This window comes from Chiloscyllium plagiosum, chromosome 31, assembly GCF_004010195.1.
Source record: "Chiloscyllium plagiosum isolate BGI_BamShark_2017 chromosome 31, ASM401019v2, whole genome shotgun sequence".
Taxonomy (NCBI): Eukaryota; Metazoa; Chordata; class Chondrichthyes; order Orectolobiformes; family Hemiscylliidae; genus Chiloscyllium; species Chiloscyllium plagiosum.
The window spans coordinates 11,683,077-11,707,048 of NC_057740.1; the positions used below are offsets into that span (position 1 = coordinate 11,683,077).

General features: G+C 40.7%; 1 protein-coding gene across 5 annotated transcripts in view; it reads right to left on the minus strand.

Annotated features, from left to right (window-relative positions):
* sema6bb (sema domain, transmembrane domain (TM), and cytoplasmic domain, (semaphorin) 6Bb) overlaps positions 1-23,972 on the minus strand; it is a 547,826-nt gene that overhangs the window by 79,511 nt on the left and 444,343 nt on the right. For all 5 annotated transcript variants that reach the window (XM_043720976.1, XM_043720975.1, XM_043720977.1 and 2 more), the window contains one exon: positions 21,828-22,045. In XM_043720976.1, the coding sequence (XP_043576911.1) occupies positions 21,828-22,045 (218 nt within the window). The remainder of the gene's footprint in view (positions 1-21,827; positions 22,046-23,972) is intronic.

Sequence of the window (23,972 nt, forward strand, 5' to 3'; positions counted from 1 at the left end):
TAAAGATTTCTCCCTGGATGTTGGTGGGATGGTGAAGGTAATCCAGCTGAGGAGACCCGACTGTCACCGCCTTGCTATGTCATCTGACTGCCTGTCCTTCAGACATGAACAACAATGTCCTTATAGAAAGTATTGAACTGCTGTCATCACTCAACAACCACCAAAATCACACTTGGCAACAGGATCAATGGCCAATATTAAACATAGAGCATAGGACTGATTTTTCTTTGCATAACCCAATAACAAATGATATCATTCCCAAGTTATATCTTTGCAGACAATGGCAATTTCTAGAAGGAAATAGCATCAAAGAGGTAGGAAATCACCCCCAGGTATATTGTAATAGTGTAGAAATTGACAGAAAGTCATTGGATGAAATATTTCAAGGGAAGAAGAGAAGTTTGGCAAATTTGATGATATTAAGGAGAGTTTTAAAGGAAGACTTAAGTACAGATTTGGAATCAGATCTGAAATCTTTCTAGGTCACCACCAACCCAAACAAATTATCCAATCTGATGGTTAGGGACACAGATTTGACCATTATTTAGCGATTATAATAGGACCCTAAAAAAGGTAACTAGGGAGATAATACGGCCCCTCAAAGATCAGCAAGGCAGCCAATGTGTGGAGCCGCAGGAGCTGGGGGAGATACTAAACAAATATTTTGCATCAGTGTTCACTGTGGACATGGATATAGAAGATATAGAATGTGGGTATATAGATGGTAACATCTTGAAGAATGTCCATATTACAGAGGAGGAGGTGCTGGGTGTCTTGAAATGCATAAAAGTGGATAAATCCCCAGGGTTGTGTACTCTAGAACTCTATGGGAAGCTAAGGAACTATTTGCTGGGCCCCTTGCTGAGATATTTATATCATCAATAATTACAGGTGAGGTGCTAAAAGACTGGAGATTGGCTAACATGGGGCCACTATTTAAGAAAGGTGGTAAGGAAAATCCAGGGAACTATGGACCAGTGAGCCTGACATCGGTGGTGGGCAAGTTGTTGGAGGGAATCCTGAGGGACAGGATTAACGTATACTTGGAAAGGCAAGGACTGATTAGGGATAGTCAGCATGGTTTTGTGCGTGGGAAATCATATCTCATGAATTTGATTGGGTTTCTTGAAGAAGTACCAAAGAGGATTGATGAGGTCAGAGCAGTGGACGAGATCTATATGGACTTCAGTAAGGCGTTCGATAAGGCTCCTCTTGGGAAACTGGTTCGCAAGGTTAGATCTCATGGAATACAAGGAGAACTAGCCATATGGATACAGAACTGGCTTGAAGGAAGAAGACAGAGGGTGGTGGTGGAGGGTTGCTTTTCAGACTGGAGGCCTGTGACCAGTGGAGTGCCACAAGGATTGGTGCTGGGTCCACTACTTGCCATCATTTACATAAATGATTTGGATGTGAACAAAGGGGTTAGTAAGTTTGCAGATGACACCAAAAATGGAGATGTAGTGGATAGCGAAGAAGGTTACCTCAGAGTACAACGGGCCCTTGATTAGTTGGGCCAATGGGCTGAGAAGTGGCAGATGGAGTTTAATTTAGATAAATACGAGGTGCTGTGTTTTGGAAAAGCAAATTAGAGCAGGATTTATACACTTAATGGTAAGATCCTGGGGGTTTTGCTGAACAAAGAGACCTTGGAGTGCAGGTTCATAGATCCTTGAAAGTAGAGTTGCAGGTAGATAGGATAGTAAAGAAGGCATTTGGTATGCTTTCCTTTATTGGTCAGAATATTGAGTATATGTTGTCGCTCTAAAAGACATTGGTTAGGCCATTTTTGGAATATCACGTGCAATTCTGGTCTCCTTCCTATCGGAAAGATGTTGTGAAACTTGAAAGGGTTCAGAAAAGATTTACAAGGATGTTGCCAGGGTTGGAAGGTTTGGGCTATAGGGAGAGGCTGAACAGGCTGGGGCTGTTTTCCCTGGAGCATTGCAGGCTAAGGGGTTGACCTTATAGAGGTTCATAAAACCATAAGGGGCGTGGATAGGATCAATAGATAAAGTCTTTTCCCTGGGGTGGGGGAGTCCAGAACTAGAGGGCACACATTTAGGATGAGAGGGGAAAGATATAAAAGGGACTTAAGGGGTAACTTTTTCATGGAGAAGGTGGTGTGTGTATGAATGAGCTGCCAGAGGAAGTGGTGGAGGCTAGTACAATGACAGCATGTGAAAGGCATCTGGATGGGTATATGAATAGGAAAGGTTCAGATGGATATGGGCCAAGTGCTGGCAAATGGGACTAAATTAGGTTAGGATAACTGGTTCTAATTATTGAATAGTTTCAAGACAGAGATAGACTCCTGTAAGGCAAGAGATTATTCATGGATAGCTAGAAACATGGACTTCAAAACACAAACAAATCTGCCCTGACCTTATTGAATGCAGGAGAAGGCTTGAGAGGCAAAATGGCCTAGACCTCTGTCCTTAATTTGTATGTTCAGGAGATCAATCATAAAACACAAAAATAAAAGTTTGCCACTTTCAAGCTGTTGTTATTTAAATCTCCTGTGCTTTGAATGTTAAAAAAGTTGAAAATAGTCAGCGCTTGCAATTTCAATAACTTAAAGGTAATGATTAAAATATTATTGCCTCTTGATTGTTTGAAAGCCTATCATTATCACAGTGGGGCAGGGGTTGGAAACTCACAACTTGATTGGCAGGTCCTCAAGGTTATTAAAGGATTAACTGTCTTTGGTCTGGTGTTACGAGTACAAATATTTTATCAGGGATTAGGTACTTGTTCCAGTGTAAATATACTGAAATGTTTCCCGCCAAATGCTCTGTAAAGGTACATAGAACATTACTTTATTTCCTCTTAGTGTTAGACTTAAGGTCCACCCATGAAGGGTACTTGGTGAGGTTGCATGCAGGATTTTGGAGCAAAGGATACTTGGATTGGGAGGAGGGGGAATCTTATGGCTTTGGCACTAACTTGATGGAGGATCTGTGAGGATTGATGGGGATGAGTGGAGGTAATCTCTTGGCAAGAGTTAGGATGTAGTTGCCATTGCAGCCATAAAAGTTCATGGGCCATAGGCTGATATGGAGGTTATGAGGAGCATTTGGGGATAAATGGAGGAGCATGGGACAGCATGGATTTAAATGGTAAAGGGTGGAAAGGGGTGGGGGGGTTGAGGGAGTGTGAGAGGTGATACCTAGAGGGTGTAATATTAAATAAAACAACCGGAACAGACCTGAAACAGCAATGTAGGAACATTTAACCAGCCAATTTGGGTACTCAGCAGCCCCGTGACCACCTTTACATTTTTTGTGGAATAGCTGTTTTGCCTTGGTGAATTAGGAAATTAACAGCTGATTCAATGCTTTTTCACACTATGTTTTAGATGTTATCTTGCATGGTGGTTCTTTCTAATCTGAACAGCTTCTGTTGTTCATTTTTAAAAGCAGGTTAAAAACATGGCCGTCGCAATCATGTGACCTATTAAAAATCCCAAGTCCTTTTCCAAATAAAAGGGGCGTGCTAGGCTGGTCTACATCCTGTTTCTGGGGGTGGGGTAGGTCTGACTCCAGCACAATACTGACCTCTCTACACCACCCATGTAACAAATATCCTGGGAATTTCTCTGATACTTTGCATCTACTTTGGGAGGGAAAACCTGAGCTGGAAAGTCCATGACCAGATTGAGAAATGCAAGGAGTAACTGCAATCCATGTTGACAGGGAGTGTGAAAATGTTGAGCTGCAGACTGTGGAAAGGAGTAGTCAAGATTTGAACTGCAAATTACAACACACAGTATTAAAAATAACATGGATCAGCGGCACATTTAGACATCAAGGTCCGTGCTGACATGCATATCCATTTCTAGTATTATTGTACAAACTGCATAACTGAGATCTTCTTTCTTCAAGCCAGAGTCTTATAAATAATTTGTGTGTGCATGCTCAGTGATCTGCACGCTGGCATCATTACTACAGCTGGGAGAATTACAGCATATGTTGGCACTTCACAGTCTCAGGGTTAAGGAGCTCAGGGTATGTTCCAGTACAAAGCCTGCATCTAACAACTATAAATGAAAGAAGAAAAAAGACTTGATTCACATATTAACATTTACATCTATCATAAGCTCCTCAATGCTTTTACCATTCAGCAAATACAGCAGCCAATTAAAGCAAGGACCTCCAAAATGCAAATTAATGAATCAGTTAATGGTCATATTAGTCAAGAAAGGAATAAAGGAGAAAAGAATGAATTGTATTTATACTTTTCACAATTACTGATTGCCTCAAAGTTCTCTTAAGTCTACAAAGTACTTTTTGAAATGTAGTCACGACATAGGAAAACATAGGAACCAATTTATGCAGAGCAAATCCCACAAACAGGAAATCCAGAATGACTTTTTTTGTGTGGTGCTGATTTAGGAATAAAAATTAGCCAGGATATTTGAAGAAGACCAGAAAAGCTCTCCCCAAGCAGTGGTAAATGATCTTTGATATCCACATATGATTTGGGATCCCAGAATTATTTTTTTCATTGCGCAGGTCTTGGAAGTCTGTGCATGGCAGCAACTTCTACCATCAGGAGTCAGTTCGGGTGTGGTCTGTATGGAACCACCTAGTGGCTTACAGAGAATGGATTAACATCTCATTGAAGAAGACCTTTGACGATGCATACTCCCTCAGTCTTGTGGAGAGTGCTACACTCACTAAGGACTACACTAGACTGCCAGCCTTGATGTTTATGTTCAAGCCCTGGTTTGGGATGAGAATCTCAGAAGCAAGAGTGCTATCTGCTGGTGAACACTGGAAAGGGCTTTTTTGCTCTTCTTGATATAGGTTTGGATATTTTAAAAGATTTTTTTTTACTTTGAGAGTCATAAAGCTGTGTAATGCATAATAACAGAAGCAGACATTAACTCAACTTTGAAGAATTGGTTTGATGGTTATTGATAAAAGCAAAATGGGGACAAGGTGGGAACTTGGAATCAGGACTATTGTCTGTGTAGGGGGTAAGCAGCAACTTTGGGTAGAATGAGTTGTTCCTTTTCTGTAAGATACATAATTTTTTCAAGCTTGTTATCAACTTTCTATCTCCCTCTTTTCCATAAAGATCCTACTGAAAATGAACCTCTTTGACTAACCTTTTGCTCATGTGCCTAATGTCCACTCGTTTGATTTGTTTCCCTTTAGGTTATGCTTCAGTAAAGCCTTTTGAGATATTTTATCCATCAAGAGTGCACTGCTGGCATGAAGAGAAATCCCAAAAAATACCATATTCTCTTCTTTATTTTTGTGTTTAAGCTCTGTTTCTTTTAAAAATGGACAATCTTGCCGGATAGTTAAAGTAATCAAAGTTGATCACATGATCATATTTCTATAAACTTCTGAACCCCCTGCATTGTGTAAATATCCAGCTAATGTTAACACAAAAGACCTGAAAACAAGCCATCTGCTTCCAGCCAGCTTGAGAGAAAGGAAATCTCCCAAGACTTTTTATGGTATAATGCAATAATACTTACTTCATCATCTTACAATAGAAACTCTAATGGGGAGGTGATGCTACACTGTTAGTTTAGCAAATTTCAAATTAGTCCACTGAGATGAGTCATTAGCACCTGATATGCCTGCCTTTGGCAAATGACTGAAAATTGGAGCTGGTTAAATAGTTTAAATGCACAATTCTGGGATTCAAAGTCAGTTGCTGTTTGACCTCGAGTGGGAAAGCCGGACTATAGGCTGGGTTAACAGCCCGACTTGTATTCTCCATCTCTGTCTCCGTGTTTCTGGCTGGAAGGGAGTCTTCGCTTCACCTGCTGTAAGGAAAGTCTACTGGGTTCAACTCACTGAAGAAATTAACATTGAACAGTGACTTTTCGGAACTTGTAATTCACAACTGATTTTAAAATACCCCTGGATTTACTAAACTTATAATTTATAACGTATCCTGGCTCTTACCCTGTCTTGCTTAATTTCCTGAATATTTGAATGTAGGGATAGAGCAATGAAATAATTCCCTATGTTTTGGTAATAAAGACTATTGTTGATTTCAACTTAAAATTTTTGCTGTGGGTTTATTTCAAGAGTTGGAGTCCAAAATCTACGGTTTGGGAAACACAATTTGGGCCTATCTGAGTAAGGGATGAGAAGAAAAAAAGGGAAAGAATTAAATCAAACAATACTCACTATTTCCAGCTTAAGGGGGAAAAGCATTCAGAATTTAGTTTTACGCTCATTCACCCTTTGTGTATGACAGAATGCAATTCAAGTGAAAATTGATGCTGTAAGATCAAGGAATCTTTCAACATTTCCATGAGATAGTAGGGGGAATTATCTATTAAAGAATGGTATATTGGACACATCAATTTCTCAAGATCCAAACTATACAAATGAAAGAACCCCATAAGAAATAGGAACAAGAAGAGGCCATTCAGCTCATTGAACCTGATTTACCATTCATGGCAGATCCTCATGTCCACTTTACTGTCCTTTCTCCATAACCCCACCAAGAATCTATGTATCAAGAACCAACTTATCTCAAAATTAAATACAAACAAGGATTCTGGCCCACAGCTCTCTGTGGCAAGAAGTTCCAAAGACTCACAATCCAATGAGAAAGAAATTCCTCCTCATCTCAGTCTCAGATTCTGAGACTATGTCCTCTGGTCTTAGATTCTCCCCGATGGGAAATATTTCAGCATTTACCCTGTCAAGCCCCTTAAGAATCCTATATACATCATCTTCCATTCCTCTAAATTCCAATGTGCTCGTAAAACAGTCATATCTGGGATCATCGTGTGGATATTCTCTGAACTGACTCCAATGAATCAATATATTTTCTTAAACAGTACTGGGTTACACACTGGCTTCAGAAGAGGCTAAGCACCACAAATTATCCATTGGCCCAATTTGTCCACTAGAGCATAAAGAAGTTCATATATTTCACAGTTGTGCCACAAGGCGGGAACAATTCAGGGAAGGCAGATAATTTTCCAGAAGAAGAGGATACCAAAAGAAGAAGCTGCCTTTCCCACCTTCGACAGTATCTTGTTTAGGGGCCGTGTTGAAATAGAGATTTTACTTGTGCAATTAGCTAAAGGTAAGAGACCAACGGGTATATGGTCCCAATGTGATGAAGGGTCAGTGGATTCAATACGTTAACACTGTGTATTTGTCTACAGAAGCTGTCACACCTGCTGAGTTCCTCCAGCACTCTAGTTTTGTTTCAGATCTCCAGCATTTGCAAATCTTTGGTTTATTTAAGCATATGGTCCACCTTTGCGCATTTTCTCATGAAAGCTATCACAGCTGATCATAATATAAGCTCACATTTGCTCCCATCCTTCAAAAGAGTAAAGTGGTGCTGTTTATAACAGGGGATGGGGGGAGGCAATGGCCTGATGGTAATATCCCTGGACTGCAAATCAAGAAACGTGGGTAATGTTTTGCGCACCCAGATTCAAATCCTGCTACAGTACGAATTTGAATTCAATTAAAAACAGTCTGAAAGTAAGATTCTAAAGATGACCATGAACCCATTGTTGGTTGTCAGTAAAAACCATCTGGTGCACTAATGTCCTTTGGAGAAAGAAACTGCCATCCTGGTCTGGCCTACATGTGATTCCAGACCCTCAACAATGTGGTTTGCTCTTAACTGACCTTGGGTAATTAGGGATGAGCAATGAATGCTGGCCTAGCTAGTGACACTGTCATCCTGTGAATGAATTAAAAAGAGAGACTAAGATTTTGGCCAGTTTTCTAACCTCTGAGTCAATCATTTCACAGGCCAGTTGCAGCATCTCGCAGTACCACTTGAGAATTATGAGGGGCATGGCTAGGGTAAATAGGCAAGTCTTTTCCCTGGAGTGGGAGAGTCCAGAATTAGAGGGCATTGGTTAGGGTGAGAGGGGAAAGATATAAAAGAGACCTAAGGGGCAACTTTTTCATGCAGAGGGTATAACGGGTATGGAATGAGCTGCCAGAGGAAGTGGTAGAGGCTAGTACAATTGCAACATTTAAGAGGCATTTGGATGGGTATATAAGTAGGAAGGGTTTGGAGGGATATGGGCCGGGTGCTGGCAGGTGGGACTAGATTGGGTTGGGATATCTGGTTGGCATGGACGGGTTGGACCGAAGGGTCAGTTTCCATGCTGTACATCTCTATGACTCTATGACTGTATGTGGCCCTCAGAATTACTCCAATACCAATGTGTTATGCATTGGCTGCAATTGTGAAAATTTTATTGCAAGTTATACTACATTTAGTTATTAAATTTGATTCACAATCTATTTTGATTGATGTCAGGGTTCTCACAGACCAGTGAACTAATCTTTCTTGGGAGTGAATGTGCATGGAAGCTGGATGATAAGGTGAGGCTGTGTCGGACTTCGTAGTTCAGTACTCTATGAGGACTGCAGATGCTGGGAACTCTATGAATGCTCACTGTCAAGACTAACACATGAAGACATTACAGGCTGATCTCTCTCCCATCAGGCTGAAACTAGCACAAGACACCACCTTCACTAAAGGTCAAGGAAATTAATGAAAATTTAACAGAGACCTTTTAGTTTTCTCCATGGTTGCTAGGATACCCATGCTTCTGAAAGCATTGAATTCTTGTTCTCTCACTAGATAGTTAAGGAATTCACAAAATGATGTTGGTCTAACCCACAGCTGTGTTGTGAAGAGAATCCCAAAGACATGGGCAAGATTTCGTGGAGGTGGCTGGGTCAGCATTTCAGTTTACAAGGCCCAAGGGCATGTCCTTGGAGGGGTTGAAAATAAGACTGGGAGTGGAAGCAGTGTACCTTCTAATTTCTTTTCTGTTCCGTACGGATCTCTGAGGTCTGTGCACAACAGCAACGTCTTAAACCGGAGGTCAATGCTGCATTCTGTGACAGATTGCTGTGTATGGAATGTCAGAGTGGCTGCACGTGGGTGTGACAGCGCAGCTTAGATGGGATGTTGATCAGAGGGGTCACTATCTCTAAGTGGCGTCAAGATAATTATGGAGAATTAATGGCCTATTCAAGGGCATATTGTCTGATGCTTATTGGAATTTTCTAACCCACCTTTGAGGTATTCAAGCTGTCTACTAGGAAGCTTTCTCCCTGACAAACAGCAGATCGGAGGGGAGGGCCAGCACTTCGGCTGAACTTTGAGGCCCTCTCCATTCACATGGCACTTTCTCCTCACATTGAGGCTATTGAGGATATTCGAAGTTTAAGAATGTTCGAAGTTATGACTGGCGATATACCGATCTCTCCCTGTCTTCCCTTACCCTTCAGAACAAGAGAACTAACAGCAACCACCCGGCAGCAATCCTCTCCATTGGCCATTAATTGGCTAATACAGGGAAAAGAAAATCACTGCAGATAAATCATTAACACAAACTCTGGTGTCATGATCCCCATCTGACCCTCATGGTGGGTTCCTGACCCAACCTCTGAAGCAACAATTCTGCCCTGGGTCAAAGGCCAAGGTAAATTTCAAGCGTACGATGAACCACAAGCTTAGTACATTACGTTGGGGGAGACCACATCATAATATTTATGAAAAATACATGACATAACAAAGTGAAAAGATGCAAGGCATTTGAAATCATTTAAAAAAATACTTTTCTTGCTTTCCTCAGGTCCAACACTGGAGGATAAATCATTTTATACATATATTACACACACATATATATATATATATATATATAAAGAAAATCATAGACAATAGTTTGCAGTTTGACGATAGAAACCTGAAGGTATAGTGCCAATTTTCTGTAGGTGATGCAAACAGAGTCAGACGTATTATCAATGGAATGTGAAGAGTAGGCTATTATGATTTGGTGTGATGTGCTGAGACAAGACAAAGTCATGACCCTCAATGAACCCATCCTTTATTTCATTTTCTCAATTACACAAACCTGCCTTCTCACCAAATCCTTCAAACCCACTGCTCTCTAAAACTGCGGACAAGGATCTCAGGAATTGCCTGGTTCAAAGCCATGATTTAATTGACAAGTCACAAAGAGGAAAACAGACAATCGCTGTCTTCTTTGTTAACAGAACAATTTCCTGAGTTGTCTCCATGTAGCTTTATGCTATTGTTTTATGAACAATTCCTGTTAATTTATTCCAAATCTCTCTTACCCTTTGGTTATATATTTTCCATGTTGTTATATCTGCTACTCCCAGCATATAATATTTAAGTCACAATATTTGAATCTTGAACAATTTGTTGGATTAGTATAGCCAAACATCACTATAATCATGAAGACTAAGTAAGCAAGTGTGAGCAGTAAGCAAGTGTGAGCAAGTTACTGCCCAACATCAAGCTCTACAGACCTCTGAAGATCTGCTCCATATAATGGGCAAGAAACCAAAACTGTTATTCTATCTTGCTCTAAACAAAGACACTTTATGAAAAACCAAATTAATGTTACTCACATGTAGTCAAATTCCTTGAAAGTTTGTGCTCAACAAGCCTGTCCTGGCTATTAAATTGTATTTCAAGACACATTAGTGAAAACCAGCACTGTTTCTTCTAGTTCTCATCTGTTCTTGGGAAGACCTTGAGTCTTGATATGGTTTTGTTTTCTCAGGCAACTACTACTCTCTAATATCTTGCCCTAGTGGTCATTGTTCATTATCAACTTACAAATTAGCAGCACAATAGGGGTGCCATTGTAGAGCAGATTGGAAATGTTCTTGCCTGCTGTTCATGTGTGCACACTTCCCACACTGACAGCAGAAAGTAGAAACCCCAGTCGATTTTTCTCTTTTCTAACTCCAGGAACGGTGAAAGCAATTGTAGTGCCCTAAATCATGTGTTGATTAAGATCAGGTAGCTGAGCCAACATTGAACCTTCAATATTCCTGAAGAAGGGCTGATGCCCGAGGCGTCGATTCTCCTGTTCCCTGGATGCTGCCTGACCTGCTGCGCTTTTCCAGCAACACATTTCCATCTCTGATCTCCAGCATCTGCAGACCTCACTTTCCCTTCAATATTTCAGCCAGTCTGACATAACAGTACATCACAAAACTAACCCCAAACCGCATTTATTAAGCCATTTGGAATTAGTGCCAGGGCTTTGAACAGGATCAAGATTAGAGTGGTGCTGGAAAAGCACAGCAGGTCAGGCAGCATCTGAAAAATAGGAACATCAACGTTTCAGACAAAAGCCCTTTGTCAGGAATGAGGATTCCTGAACAGGATCAATCAAGTAGGTACACCAACTGATGCAAAATGTAGCCACAGAAAGTTTCCTGAGGTACTGACTGATAGAACATACTACAAGCAGGATACTGTGGATGATGTTATCAGAAATAAAAAATACTGAAAAACCAGCAGTTTTAGCAGCATCTTCGGGGGAGAATAACAGAGTTAATATCTTGAGTTTGATATGGTTCAGAAGATAAGCCATATTGATCTCAAAATGTTAATTCTGTTTTCTCTATCCACAAATTTTTCCAGACTTGCTGAGCTTCTCCAGTGCTTTTCGTTTTGATGAACAAAATAAAATAAAAAACTGTGGAAGCTAGAAATTTAAAAAAAAGGAATTGCTGGAGAAATACAGCAGGTATGGCAGCATCTGTGCAGTGAGAAACAGAGGGAATGTTTCGGGTCCAGTGACCCTTCCTGAGAACATTCTGAAATTAAATCCTTATTGTCCACAATATTGTATTTATTGAAAGCAATTAACATTATGTTTTAATAAGAATGTTCTGAAGAAGGATCACTGGACCTGAAATGTTAACTCTGCTTTCCCTCCAGAGATGCTACCAGACCTGTTGAGTTTCTTTAGCAATTTCTGCTTTTCTTTCTGTTTTTATTACTGACTGATTCAACTTCTGAGCTGAAAATGTGTTGCTGGAAAAGCGCAGCAGGTCAGGCAGCATCCAGGGAACAGGAGAATCGACGATTCGGGCATAAGCCCTTCTTCAGGATTCCTGAAGAAGGGCTTATGCCCGAAACGTCGATTCTCCTGTTCCCTGGATGCTGCCTGACCTGCTGCGCTTTTCCAGCAACACATTTTCAGCTCTGATCTCCAGCATCAGCAGACCTCACTTTCTCCTCAATGATTCAACTTCTGGCCATGATTGGAGTTTGATGGCAAAATTGGTTGGAAGAGAAGAAAGGCAGAAAAATTAGCAATTTATTTTTTTCTCTCTCTGCAGACATGGAGATGTTAGCATTTTTTTTAGGCTTTGCCAGCCCTCATTAAAATGACAGACTCCATCAGGTGCACTGGCAGCTTATGCCAGCCAGCGAGGTCATCATAATGGTTTAAAAAGACCCAAAAGAGATTCATTGGCCAAATAATTTGTCATGTCGAAAAACAAAGGGTGCCAGCAATATTTAGAAAAAATATTCGAGTTTGGAGGACCACTTCCAACATAAAGTGTTCCTCTTTGATCCTCTACACCACTTGAAGATATATCATCAGATCATGTTAGTTAAAACTAAAACTAAATACTATTACAAGTAGAGCTTGTTGAACCTTACTAAAGTATAATGTTAAATTGCTTTCAATAAATACAATACTGTGGACAATTTACATCAAGGATTTAATTTAACCTTTGGAATATTTTTCTATAAGCACCAAATAAAGGCTTTGCTTTCAACCGGCAAGTGTGAACTTTTAAAATAACATTTAATTTTCGACTCATAAATGTAAAAATGCTAATAGATCCCAAGTTACGGAAACTTAACAGCTGAGTCCCAAAGGACTGGATAATATGAGATGACAGACAAAGTGTGAGATTTGCAGTACAGTCAAAAGATTTATTTGGATTTTAAATTGTGAGGCAGAAACAGGGGTTTTAACCAGAGAAAGATCAATGAGTGCTGAAGTCTACTACCCTACCAGTTTTAAACCAGTGAAGACTTTGGAGAGAAATGAGTGCTAGTGTGGCAGTGCTTTATCTGCCTTTCTAACTCCATTTTGACATAGCCCCTTCTCCCTCTCTCTGCCTCTCTCTCGCCTTTAGTACCATTACACTGCGCTTAATGGGGTCTGCAAATAAATTATTCAACTGGAAAACAAGGCCAATTTACTGATGGTAGGTAAGAGGTGAAAGAATACCACAGGTGATTTGATGATAGAAACAAACATTCAGTTGTGTGTAAGGGCACTTTTGGATATACAGAGATATAAAACAAAATACAGTGAAAAAGAGACAAAAGAAATCAAGAACATTCTTCTACACAAGTAGTACTGGAAGGTCTTTAGTCTGCACCTAACATGCAGACATATAATAGTTTAGAAAGTCACCTACATTTTGAGTCAGGGGTGATGGAACTATCAACAAAGTGAATTTGACATATGCTGACTTTGGCACTAATTCTTGAAGGATGCCAAAAGCCTTCAAGAAACCAATACAACTGTGGTTGGGGTAGGCAGGGTTTGAGAAGCTTTGTTAATACAAAATTAGATGATTTTACAGAATACATTATATATGAGTACTGAAATCATGTGAACCGTAATAGTTGAGAAATGGTTAGATTAAAAAAAATTGAAGGAAAAATATTTGAAATATAGGGAAAGAGCAGAGGAATGAGGTGAAGACAGACCATTCCGAAGTGAAGTTAGGAGTGTTACAAAGGCACTTACCTTTTTATGAGTTTATAACATTCCTTTCAGGTGACTCAATGGCCAACAAAATATTAGCAAGTGTGGGTTCATTAACTTTGTACATGTCATTTATTAGTAGCTGTAACTAGTTCTTGAGCTTTTGCTTTGTTAACTTTTGTTGACATATTTCAGAATAGAAGCAAGACTGTTTAGAAGACTAAGTAGAAAAGATATTATCGATATATTCCACTCTAGGGACAATATTTATTTTGCAATTCAGATGGCTGTGAAGAAGAACAGAATTTGGAGGATCTCAAACAATGAGTGTTCTTAACCCTCTATTCTACTCTACTCTGACAATGCAGAAACTGGCCATTTGGCCTAAAGGGCTTGTGCTGGTATTCATGCTTCTCATTGCCTCCTCTCACTCCAGTCTTATGTCAGCCTATCAGTATATCTTTTTCATTTCATCACATGTATTTGTCTATTTCCTTTCAAAAGAATCAAAGCCACTGGCCTCAGCCACCTCTTGGGCTAGCAAATTCCACATCCTAACAACACGCTGAGCAAAGACATTTCTCTTTGTTACTCCACTGCATTTATTAAGTAATTGCCTTATATATATGACCTCTAATTTTCAATTGTCCCAGAAAAATTTAGTGGCTGCTGAAACGGTGTGGACTGACGTGGGTCAGGAATCGGTTGGGCTCTTCACCAGAAATTCTGTGGCCTTTTAACTACAGCATGGCATTACAATTCCCTTTCTGAGCTCCCTGTTCAATCAAGAAGGACAGCTAGGATTACACCCTGGACAAAGAAGCACAGCTGACTGAAACTCAATCCGCCACGTTCAATTTTCACTCCCTTCACCACGATGCACAGTGTCGGCACTTTATCACATCCACAAGATGCAGTAAATCACCAAGCCTCCTTTAACAACACTGTCCAAATCCTCTCACTCTACCACCTAGAAAGGCAAAGGTAGCAGATGAATGGGAACACTGTCACCTGCAAATTCCTTTCCAAGTCACAAACTATTTTTACCTGGAATTATATCTATTTGTCACTGTTGCTGGAACAGAATCGTGAAACTCCTTTTCTAATGGCACTGTGGGTATCCTTCATCCCCAAGAGCTGCCGTGGCTTAAGGAACCAGCTCACCATCATCTTCTCCAGACTAATTATGTTTGGGCAAAAATGATTTCCTTGATGCTGATGTCAGCATCCTATGGATGTATTATAAAAAACGTCTACCTTCTGTTTCTACATTTTGACCTGCTCCCCAATATTTGCTATTATTTGCAGATTTTGACACTGGTTACTTGTTACTGAGTTCAAATCATTGAAACATACAGCTGAATATTACTTAAATGGAGAAAGACTGCAGAAAGCTAGAGGGATTTTAGAGTTCTTGACTATCAATCAGAAAAAGCTAGCGCCCAAGTTTAGCAGGTAATGGAAGAAGGCAACTGGAATGTTGGCCTTTATTTCAAAGGATATCTAGTAAAAAAGTATGGCAGTTTTGTTAAAAATATACAAGGCACAAGTTCAGATCATAGCTGGAATATAGGGAACAGTACAGGGCAGTGATGGATTTATGTTACTAAAAGTAAACTGTTAATCCAGAGATCTAGGTAATGCTCTGGGGATTTGGGTTTGAATCCCACAACAGCAGAATTTGACTTCAATAACAATCTGGAATTAAGAGGCTAATGAAGCCCCATGAAATCATTGGCAATTATCAGGAAAAATCCATCAGGTTCATAAATGTCCTTTCAGAAAAGAACTACTGTGCTACATGAGACCCTAGACCAACAATAATGTGGTTGACCCTTAATAGCCCTCTGGGCAATTAGGAATTAGCAATCAATATTGGCCTGATTGGTGATGCCTACATCCCACGAATGCATTAAAAAAATTGTTTGGGCCCTTTATCTAAGGAAAGGTATATTGTCATTGGAAGCAATCCAGAGAAGGTTGACTAGGCTGATACATGTATGGAAGGACTGTCTGATGAAGAGAAGTTGAGTAGATTGAGGCCTGTATTTGTTTGAATATGGTAGAATGAGAAGAGATCTAATTAAAATGTATAAGATTCTTGGAGGACTTGACAGGGTGGTGTGGAAAGGTTATTTCCCCATGTGGGAGTGTTTAGGACCAGAGGGCCTAATCTCAGAATAAGGAGTTGCACATTTATGAGAGATGAGGAGGAATTTCTTCTCTCTGAGGGTAATGAATTTGTAGATTCTTCTCCATAGAAGGCTATTGAGGTTGGGTCATTTAAATATATTCAAGACTGAGACAGATTTTTAATTTGTATGGAAATTAAAGGTTATGAGGAAAAGGCAGGAAAGTGGATTCAGAATTATCAGATCAGCCACGGTCTCATTAATGGTGGAACAGACTAGGTGGGCCTAATGGCTACTTTTGCTCATATGTTTTATTGTCTGACAGAAACATGCAAACTTGAGCACTTGGCCCTTGAAGCCCTCTTCACCATATGCCATATTCCCACTTTCTCTCCATACTGTTTGATGCCTTTAATATCTAAACATGTATTAATATAAATCATTATAATAAATTAGGAACAAGTGGTCTCTGAATCAATCTTTGTGGAATACTACTTTCTATGTTGCAAAGCTCCAGGTTTCCATGTTATGCACTTTGAAAAAAAACTGGATTACACAAAGCTGTCTGCAAAATCAAAGATACCGACCCTGTATTCACTGTGGATTTAAACATGTTATTTATTCCCATTTTCAAATCCATTACCAAAATGGACTGCTGCAGAAATAAAGACTTGTTTGGACATATGAATGACTGGGGAACAATGTGCACACCATGGCAGTCATTTTACAGTCATTATTTCTCTGATTCAGCCCATTTAGTTTCGGCTGTACAACATATTCATTCTTGACAGTCATTGATTCAACCCAGAGATGCTGTATTTTTGCACAAACCAATTTTGAAAATTGCTTTGCTTATAGGAATGAGCATCAGATTTTAAACAGTGGCTTAATCTCATTTACTTGACGTTGACAGACTCAGTAGCCAATACCACACAGACTCAAACAAAACACACAGTCCAAAGTAACAGCCTTACCACTATAGTAGGTTCAGCTGCCAGAATAGGTACAACATACAGTACAAAATGCAACGGAACGGAAGAACTGGTTACATAGTGAGTTAAATGTAAACTTTTCTTTGGTCTCCTTACTTGAGAAAGGATGTACTGGCACTGGAAGGGATGCAGAGGAGGTTCATTAGGTTAATTCCAGAATTGAGAGGATTGGCTTATGAGAAGAAGTTGAGTAAACTTCGACTATACTCACTGGAATTTAGAAAAATGAAGGGTGATCATATAGAAACATTTAAAATTATAAAGGGAATAGAAAAAATAGAAGCATGGAGGCTGTGTCCACTGGTGGGCGAAACTAGAACTAGCCAGCATAGCTTCAAAATAAGGGACAGCAGACTTAGGACTGAGTTGATGAGGAACTTCTTCACCCAAAGGGTTGTGAATCTGTGGAATTCCTTGCCCAGGGAAGGAGTTAAGGCTAGATCACTCAATGTTTTTAAGGCTAAAGGAATTAAGGGTTATGGTGAGCGGGCGGGTAAGTGGAGCTAAGTCCATGAAAAAATCGCCTATGGTTTTATTGAATGGTGGAGCAGGTTGAATGGGCCAGACGGCATATTCCTGCTCCTAGTTCTTGTGATCTTCTGTTCTAATGTCCTTTCACTGCTGGGATTCAGGTTCAAATCCCAACCACATATCTTTCATGGGATGTGCAGCATTGCTAGCCCAACATTTACTATTCATCTCTAGGTGTCCTCAATTAGGTGCAGGTAATTTTCTTCCTTTGCTTTAAAGGGTGGAGTTCCAGCATATTTGACTCATTAATGATGATGATACTTTATTTCAAAGTCAGGATATTGTGTGATTTGGGAGAGGGCCGAGGTGGGGAGGGGGCAATGTCTCCTACGGTTCTCCACTGCTCTGGTGTCCTTGTCCTAGGTGGTAGGGGGTTAAAAGTTTGGTAGGTGCTGTTGTAAGAGCCTTCTTGTTGTGCATTGTGCAGATGTTACTTACTACTGCCATTGAGTGCTAATGGTGGCGTGAGTGAATATTGAAGGCATGTGGAAAAGGTGTCAATCAAGTTGGCTGCTTTGTCCTAGATGATGGAGACCTTCGTGAGTGTAGTTGTAGTTATAGCCACTGAAGCAAGTGGAGAATATTCTATCTCACCCCTGACTTATGCCTTGTGGTCAGGCGAGTTCTAACTCAGCAGATTACCCAAGCCTTAACCTGCCCGTTCAGTCCTTATGGCTGATCTAGTTAAGTTTCTCATCAATGTTAACCTGCGCGATATTGCTAGAAGTGGATTCCATGATGGTGATGCCTTTAAACATGAAGAGAAAGTGGGTGTATCCTCTCTTAACAGGTAGTCACTTTCTGTCTGAAGCAATTGTCTGATATTAAATCACTTTCCACAGGTCAACCCACTCCTGCCCGGGATTAATGTGAAAATCCTATATCCCACTATCCACACAAAATACATTTGACATCTCAATTCAGCTTTTCGTGCACGGACTAACAGAAAAAAAAGCTGGATGTAGATGTCAGTCTCAATCAGGAGCCCCATAGAATGGGAGACGTCACAGAGCTCTGTGAAAGGGGATGAATTTTACTGCTAAGGGTTTTGGACACTGTATGTGCTCTCTATTTCTAATGCGAGAGAGCTCCATACTGAAAATGACGGGGGTGGGGGTGAAGGTTTTAACCTCACTTCCCAGCAGGGTAACTTGTTCACCAGTGCCCTGTGCAGATTCCACACTCTTCCATTTTAAGCAGTGGGCATGCAGAACCAAGTGAAGTGGTGGAGCCCTCCTTTAAATCTGCAGATGGAGAATTGGATTAGTCATCAGGCCTCTTCATACTTTAATCTATGGCTTTCTGGGAGGAAACCAATGTTTTTTCCCGTTAAGTGAAACCTGAATGATTGGAATGATTGGAAGTAGGAGTGAGCCATTTGTCCTCTTGAGCCTGCTTCACCGTTCACCCAGATCATGTCGGAATTTCTGCCTCAATGTCACTGCCCCTGCACTACTCCATGATATCTTTAATGTCTAGACATCCATTGATCTCCATCTTCAACATGCTCAATGACTGAACCCCCACAACCCTTCCTGGTAGATGATTTCAAAGAATTATGCTTGAGTCCAGAAATTCCTCCTCATCACAGTTCTAAATGGTCCATTCCTTATTCCAAGACTATGTCCTCAGTTTCTAAACAGTTCCTGTCCAATACCCAACCACCCCCCCCCCCCCCCCCCCCCCCCGGCCAGGAAATATCTGTACATACACTGCCAAGCCCATGCTTCACTCAGACTATCTCTGACTCTTCCAGATGTTAGTGAATGAAAGGCCCTATCTTCAAATTTTCCTAAGAAAAGTCCCATCTTTCCAGTGAGCTATCTGGTGAACCTGACATAAGGGGAATAAAACTGTACACAATACTCCAGGAGATATCTCACCAAGGCTCCATATAATTGCAGCACGACTTTTTTCACTCTTGTATTCATAGCCTATTGCAGTAAAGGTCAACAAAGCATTGAACTGTTGCCGCACCTGCATGTTACTTTTCAGTGACTTAGAACAAGGACATCCGAATCCAAATCTATGTATCGCGGGACCTGTGACTACAATAACTCAAATCTAATCAAATCAAATTAAATCAGATTGGATATCAATACTTCTCAATTTCTCACCACTTATGATCTGAAATTTGTATTTTTTTCTATCAAGGTAGATTACATTATATTTTTCCACAATATGCTCCATTGGCTATGTTCTTTCTCATTCACTCAGCCTTGAAGCCTCTTTGCATTCTCCTCATAACTCACATTCCCACTTTCTGTCTTCAGCAAAATTAATATTAGAATTGGTTCCCATATCTCAATCACTGGTTGAGTGTATCAGTGGTCAAAGCACCGATCCTTACAATTTCCCACCAGTCCCAGCCTGCTAACCTCAGTCTGACACATTTACTCGGACTCGGTTATCGATCCATTGACAAATTCCCAATCAATGCAAGTATAGTAGCCCAATCCCATCTGCTGTAATATTGCTTACCAACCTCCTGTGTAGGACCTTATCAAAACCCTTCTAGAAATCCAAATACATCAAATCCATTGGTTCCCTTTTATGTTTTCTGCTAGGTGCATCTCCAAACAAGGAGATGCTAGGTTTGTCAAATATAATTTATTTTCATAAATCTATTTCTTTTCATATCCCTGTTGAGTCCTACTATTAATTTCTAAGAGTCCAATTGTTATGTCCTTTGTAATAGACTCCAGCATTTTCCCTGCTATTGATGTCAGGCTACCAGTTCTATAGTTGAAACTTTATTGCTGGAACAGCACAGCAGGTCAGGCAGCATCCAGGGAACAGGAGATTCGACGTTTCAGGCACAGGCCCTTCTTCGGCCTGTGCCCGAAACGTCGAATCTCCTGTTCCCTGGATGCTGCCTGACCTGCTGTGCTGTTCCAGCAATAAAGTTTCAACTTTGATCTCCAGCATCTGCAGACCTCACTTTCTCCTACCAGTTCTATAGTCCCCATTTGCTCTCTGTCACCTTGCTTAAATAAGGGTTATATTTGTATTGTGTAGTCTCTCAGCCTGGCGTGGCGGTATTTCAGTGCATGAGTGGCTCCTGCCTGGGTATGTTCCCGTGGCACCAGGAAGAGACTAGGGAGGGAGCAGCAGCAATGGTATCACGGTCCAATATGGGAAGAGTGAGCAGTGTGGGAGGTCCCCCGGTATCTGTGGTGACGATGTCAAGAACAGGCAGCTGAGGTCTCCCAGACAGCGAGCTAAGTGGCTCATCAAAGACTGCTGAACATTTAACGTATTCCTTTATTTTTCTAGTTTATATCAATTAATGTTAATTATTACCTTATTTCTTTACATTTTTACTTTTTCAACAAAGGTAATACTTAATCTTTTAAACTTTGTTTCTTTCACTACTTTGTATAGAAATTTTTGTACCAAGGTACTTCTGTACCTAAGATGGCACCAGGTGTGGTGACATTATACATTTCTCACTGTATTCCTCCATTTCTGTACTTGTGTACACCTGATAATAAAATCTAAATCTAAATCAATAAGACCATAGGAAGCAGATATGGGACTAAACACATGTCTCTTAAGAAAGGCTCAGGTCCTCACTGCATTGGGTACCTTGCTCCTGTGAGAACCTGCCTGAATTAATTTGCTAGCTTGTTGGTCCCAGCCAGTGATTTCCCACCCAGAATCCTATTGCTGAATGTCAGCCTGTCTCTTTTAGCTGACAGCTGACTGGAAATACATAGAGGAGATCCAGGAGTTAAAATTGCCCAGGCGTCAGGTTTCTGAGTCAGAGATCCTTTAAGTTCACTTTGCTCCACCCTCCTTCAACCAACTCCCCAATAAAGCCAGCACCTGAACGTCCATAAAAGACAGTAATCCTTTTCCTAAAATTAACATCCCTCAGCTCTGTAGATATAAGCTTCACCAAAATATACATGGTCCACTAATTCAATTTTGAAAACTGAGGAATTTTTGGATATCACAATATGTTATTTTTAAATACAGTTTGGTTGTATAAATAATCAATATTTATATCAGCATCGTTAGACTATTAAGTCAAACATTCTAATTTATAGACTGATTGATCTGTAACCCACAAACTTGCTTCTCAGCATATCACTTAAACGCTTTTAAAACTATAAACACATTCTTGATATTTAAATCCATTTATCCTGTTAGCTTCAATAATCTTCCATTGTAACTTATTCTACAGGTATATACATTTGTCCTCCCTCCATAGTTCAAACTTGCTAATTTGTAACATGTGCTGTATGTATTTTAATCCAATCTGCCAAAGTGAAACATTTGCTCCCATCAGATTTTGCCTATTTCCTCTATATTCTTGAAACAGTCAGCTAGGTCACTCCATAATCTGTTGTTTAAAGAAAACATACCTAACTTTTTAAAACTTTGCTCTTTACTGAAATTCTTTATATTCTTAATCACCTTTATTGTCCTTCACTGTACCCTTCAAAGGCAGTAAAATCTTCCCAAAATTAGAACTCCACTTTGAATTCTAAATGAAATGTGGGCAATACCTCATATGTATAAGCAGGTGTATTTTATGAAGATGGAATGTGTATTACTTAGACAGCTTATTAAATTGTTTCCTTGAAAAATCTCAAATGGTGGAATATGCATTTCATTAGCAGAGAGTGCATTTACCTGTTGGAGGGAGTGGAGAATATGGCCAGCACAATAGTGTGCCCATTAATCCGAATGGTGTCTGTCACGGCCTGGAGGACGTTGAAGTAGAAGTGGGAGTCTCCTGGCACTGAGCAGTTCAAGCGCGCCTTCAGGAAGGATGTCCATTGCTTCTCAAGCACCCGCTGAGAACCACCCATGTCATTCTTACAGACGCGAGCAACTCTGGAGAGAACAACCTGCATTTCAGAAAGAGAAACTTTGGTGAAATTTTCATCTCTGTCTCAGGCGACGTTTTGATGCTGTTAACTTCCCAACTTTCTCCCTCCATCTCCTGAAGGCACTTATTCGTATTGAGCTATAGTCCCATTCCACTGGCCACCCTCAGCTAGTTAGTACAAGTGGCAATTGGACACGTAAGTCTAAATGGTGAAGCATCAGTGGCTATGTTGCTGTAGTGGACATCACAGGCAATTCTGATATTCTCCTCACTTTGCTGATGGTATTAATGAAATGTGATCAGGAGCAACAATCCCAGTTGAACTGCTGAGGCCAACTGTACGACCCTAGCATCACTGTGGCTGAGCACAGCTAATGTGCCATAGACTGAGGATCACCTGGCTGGGGTAAGGTCAATGATAGGGTAGATTGATTCAGGGCCTCAGAGGGTGACTGTGCAATGATTTCAGGTACCAAACCTTAAAATCTAACTTCTCAGTCATTTCGTGACATTTCTCAGGTCAACTCTTCTCCTCTCTTTACAGTCACTTCACATGTCCTCCTACCTGACCTGCCACACACACACGTGCCTTCTGATCTGTGTCTCACATTCAGCTTCTATTAACGGTGTGCTTCCCTTCTCTGCATATTAGACACACCTTTCTGCTTTTGCTTCTTGCAAAATGGAGAACAGAATTTGGATAATGCAGTCCCTGGAGTGGAGAACAGGGGGTGATCTTCTGACAGACACCTTGTGAATCATTGACAATACATGTTCCCTGATGCAATACTTCACAAAACTGCAAGTGACAGTTAAAGGCTGAGCTCCTGTGGCACTGGGCTCAGACCTGCCGAGAGAGATAAATCATCCTGAGCGGGCTGTTGCATTTCTGTAGCTGCAACACGGTGTCCATTCCATCTTCGCTGTACAGGGCACATGGGTAGGCAAGACTGATGCTCTGACATTGCTCATGCTGCTACTGGAACAGATGGCACAGCTGTGCCCTCTTCCTTCGATCCCTTATAGAGTTACAAGGTAGAAGTACGCAGAAAAATTCAGCTACAGGTTGGTGACGGGCTAAGCAGGTGGAGTGCCTTCTCAGAAGCTGGGATCATCTGTCAAGCAGTAAGAACACTTCCTGAAAAGATGTGCTCTCAACTGTGTTCTCTCTCACCTGGCCATGGCTGGAGCTCTTCAGTACAACCTCATTTTATTAGAATTGTCTTTACAGCTTGTCAGTCTCATTGAAAAGTTTTTTTCTGCTGAGCAGCCATCTTTGTTACTCTCTAAAGCTGGTGACCCTTCCAAAAATAAGCTCTATGGCTGGGAAATCCAGAAGTTGGTGCTAAGTGTCCTCAGAAATAATTTCTCAACAGCCCTGCCCACTTCTAAATGACTTACTCATCAATCCCATTCCAGATCTCCATTATCCTTCAGTTTCCTTCGCTACAGGTAATCATTGACAATATGTGTTGGTCTTATACAATAGTTTTACAAAGCTGCAAAAAAGGACAGCAGCAACCTGCAGTGAGAGGCTGACCTAGGACACTGGATACGCTGAGAGAGCTAATCATCTGCTCATCTTGAGTAGGGGTATAGCATTCTTCTAGCTCAAACATAGTCTCCATCTCATCTTCACCATAGAGGGGCATGTAGCTGGGTAGACTGTTGCTACTGGTATTGGTCTTGCTGCTGCTGGTACAGTTGGCACTGCTGTGCCCATAGACAATACAGAAAGAGAACAGGATTATGACCTATGTAATTTTCCATAGTTGCTCAATGCTGTTTGTCTGTCCCCAATCCAACCTCCCCAAATTTATGAAAATGCCCACCCTCTCCCATATTTCTGAGGAAGGATTCACATAAGAGTGGGGGTGATGCAGAAACTGAGTTGTCAGATCCACTAAACACACTGTGATTGCAAGTCTGAATGATGTAAACATGAA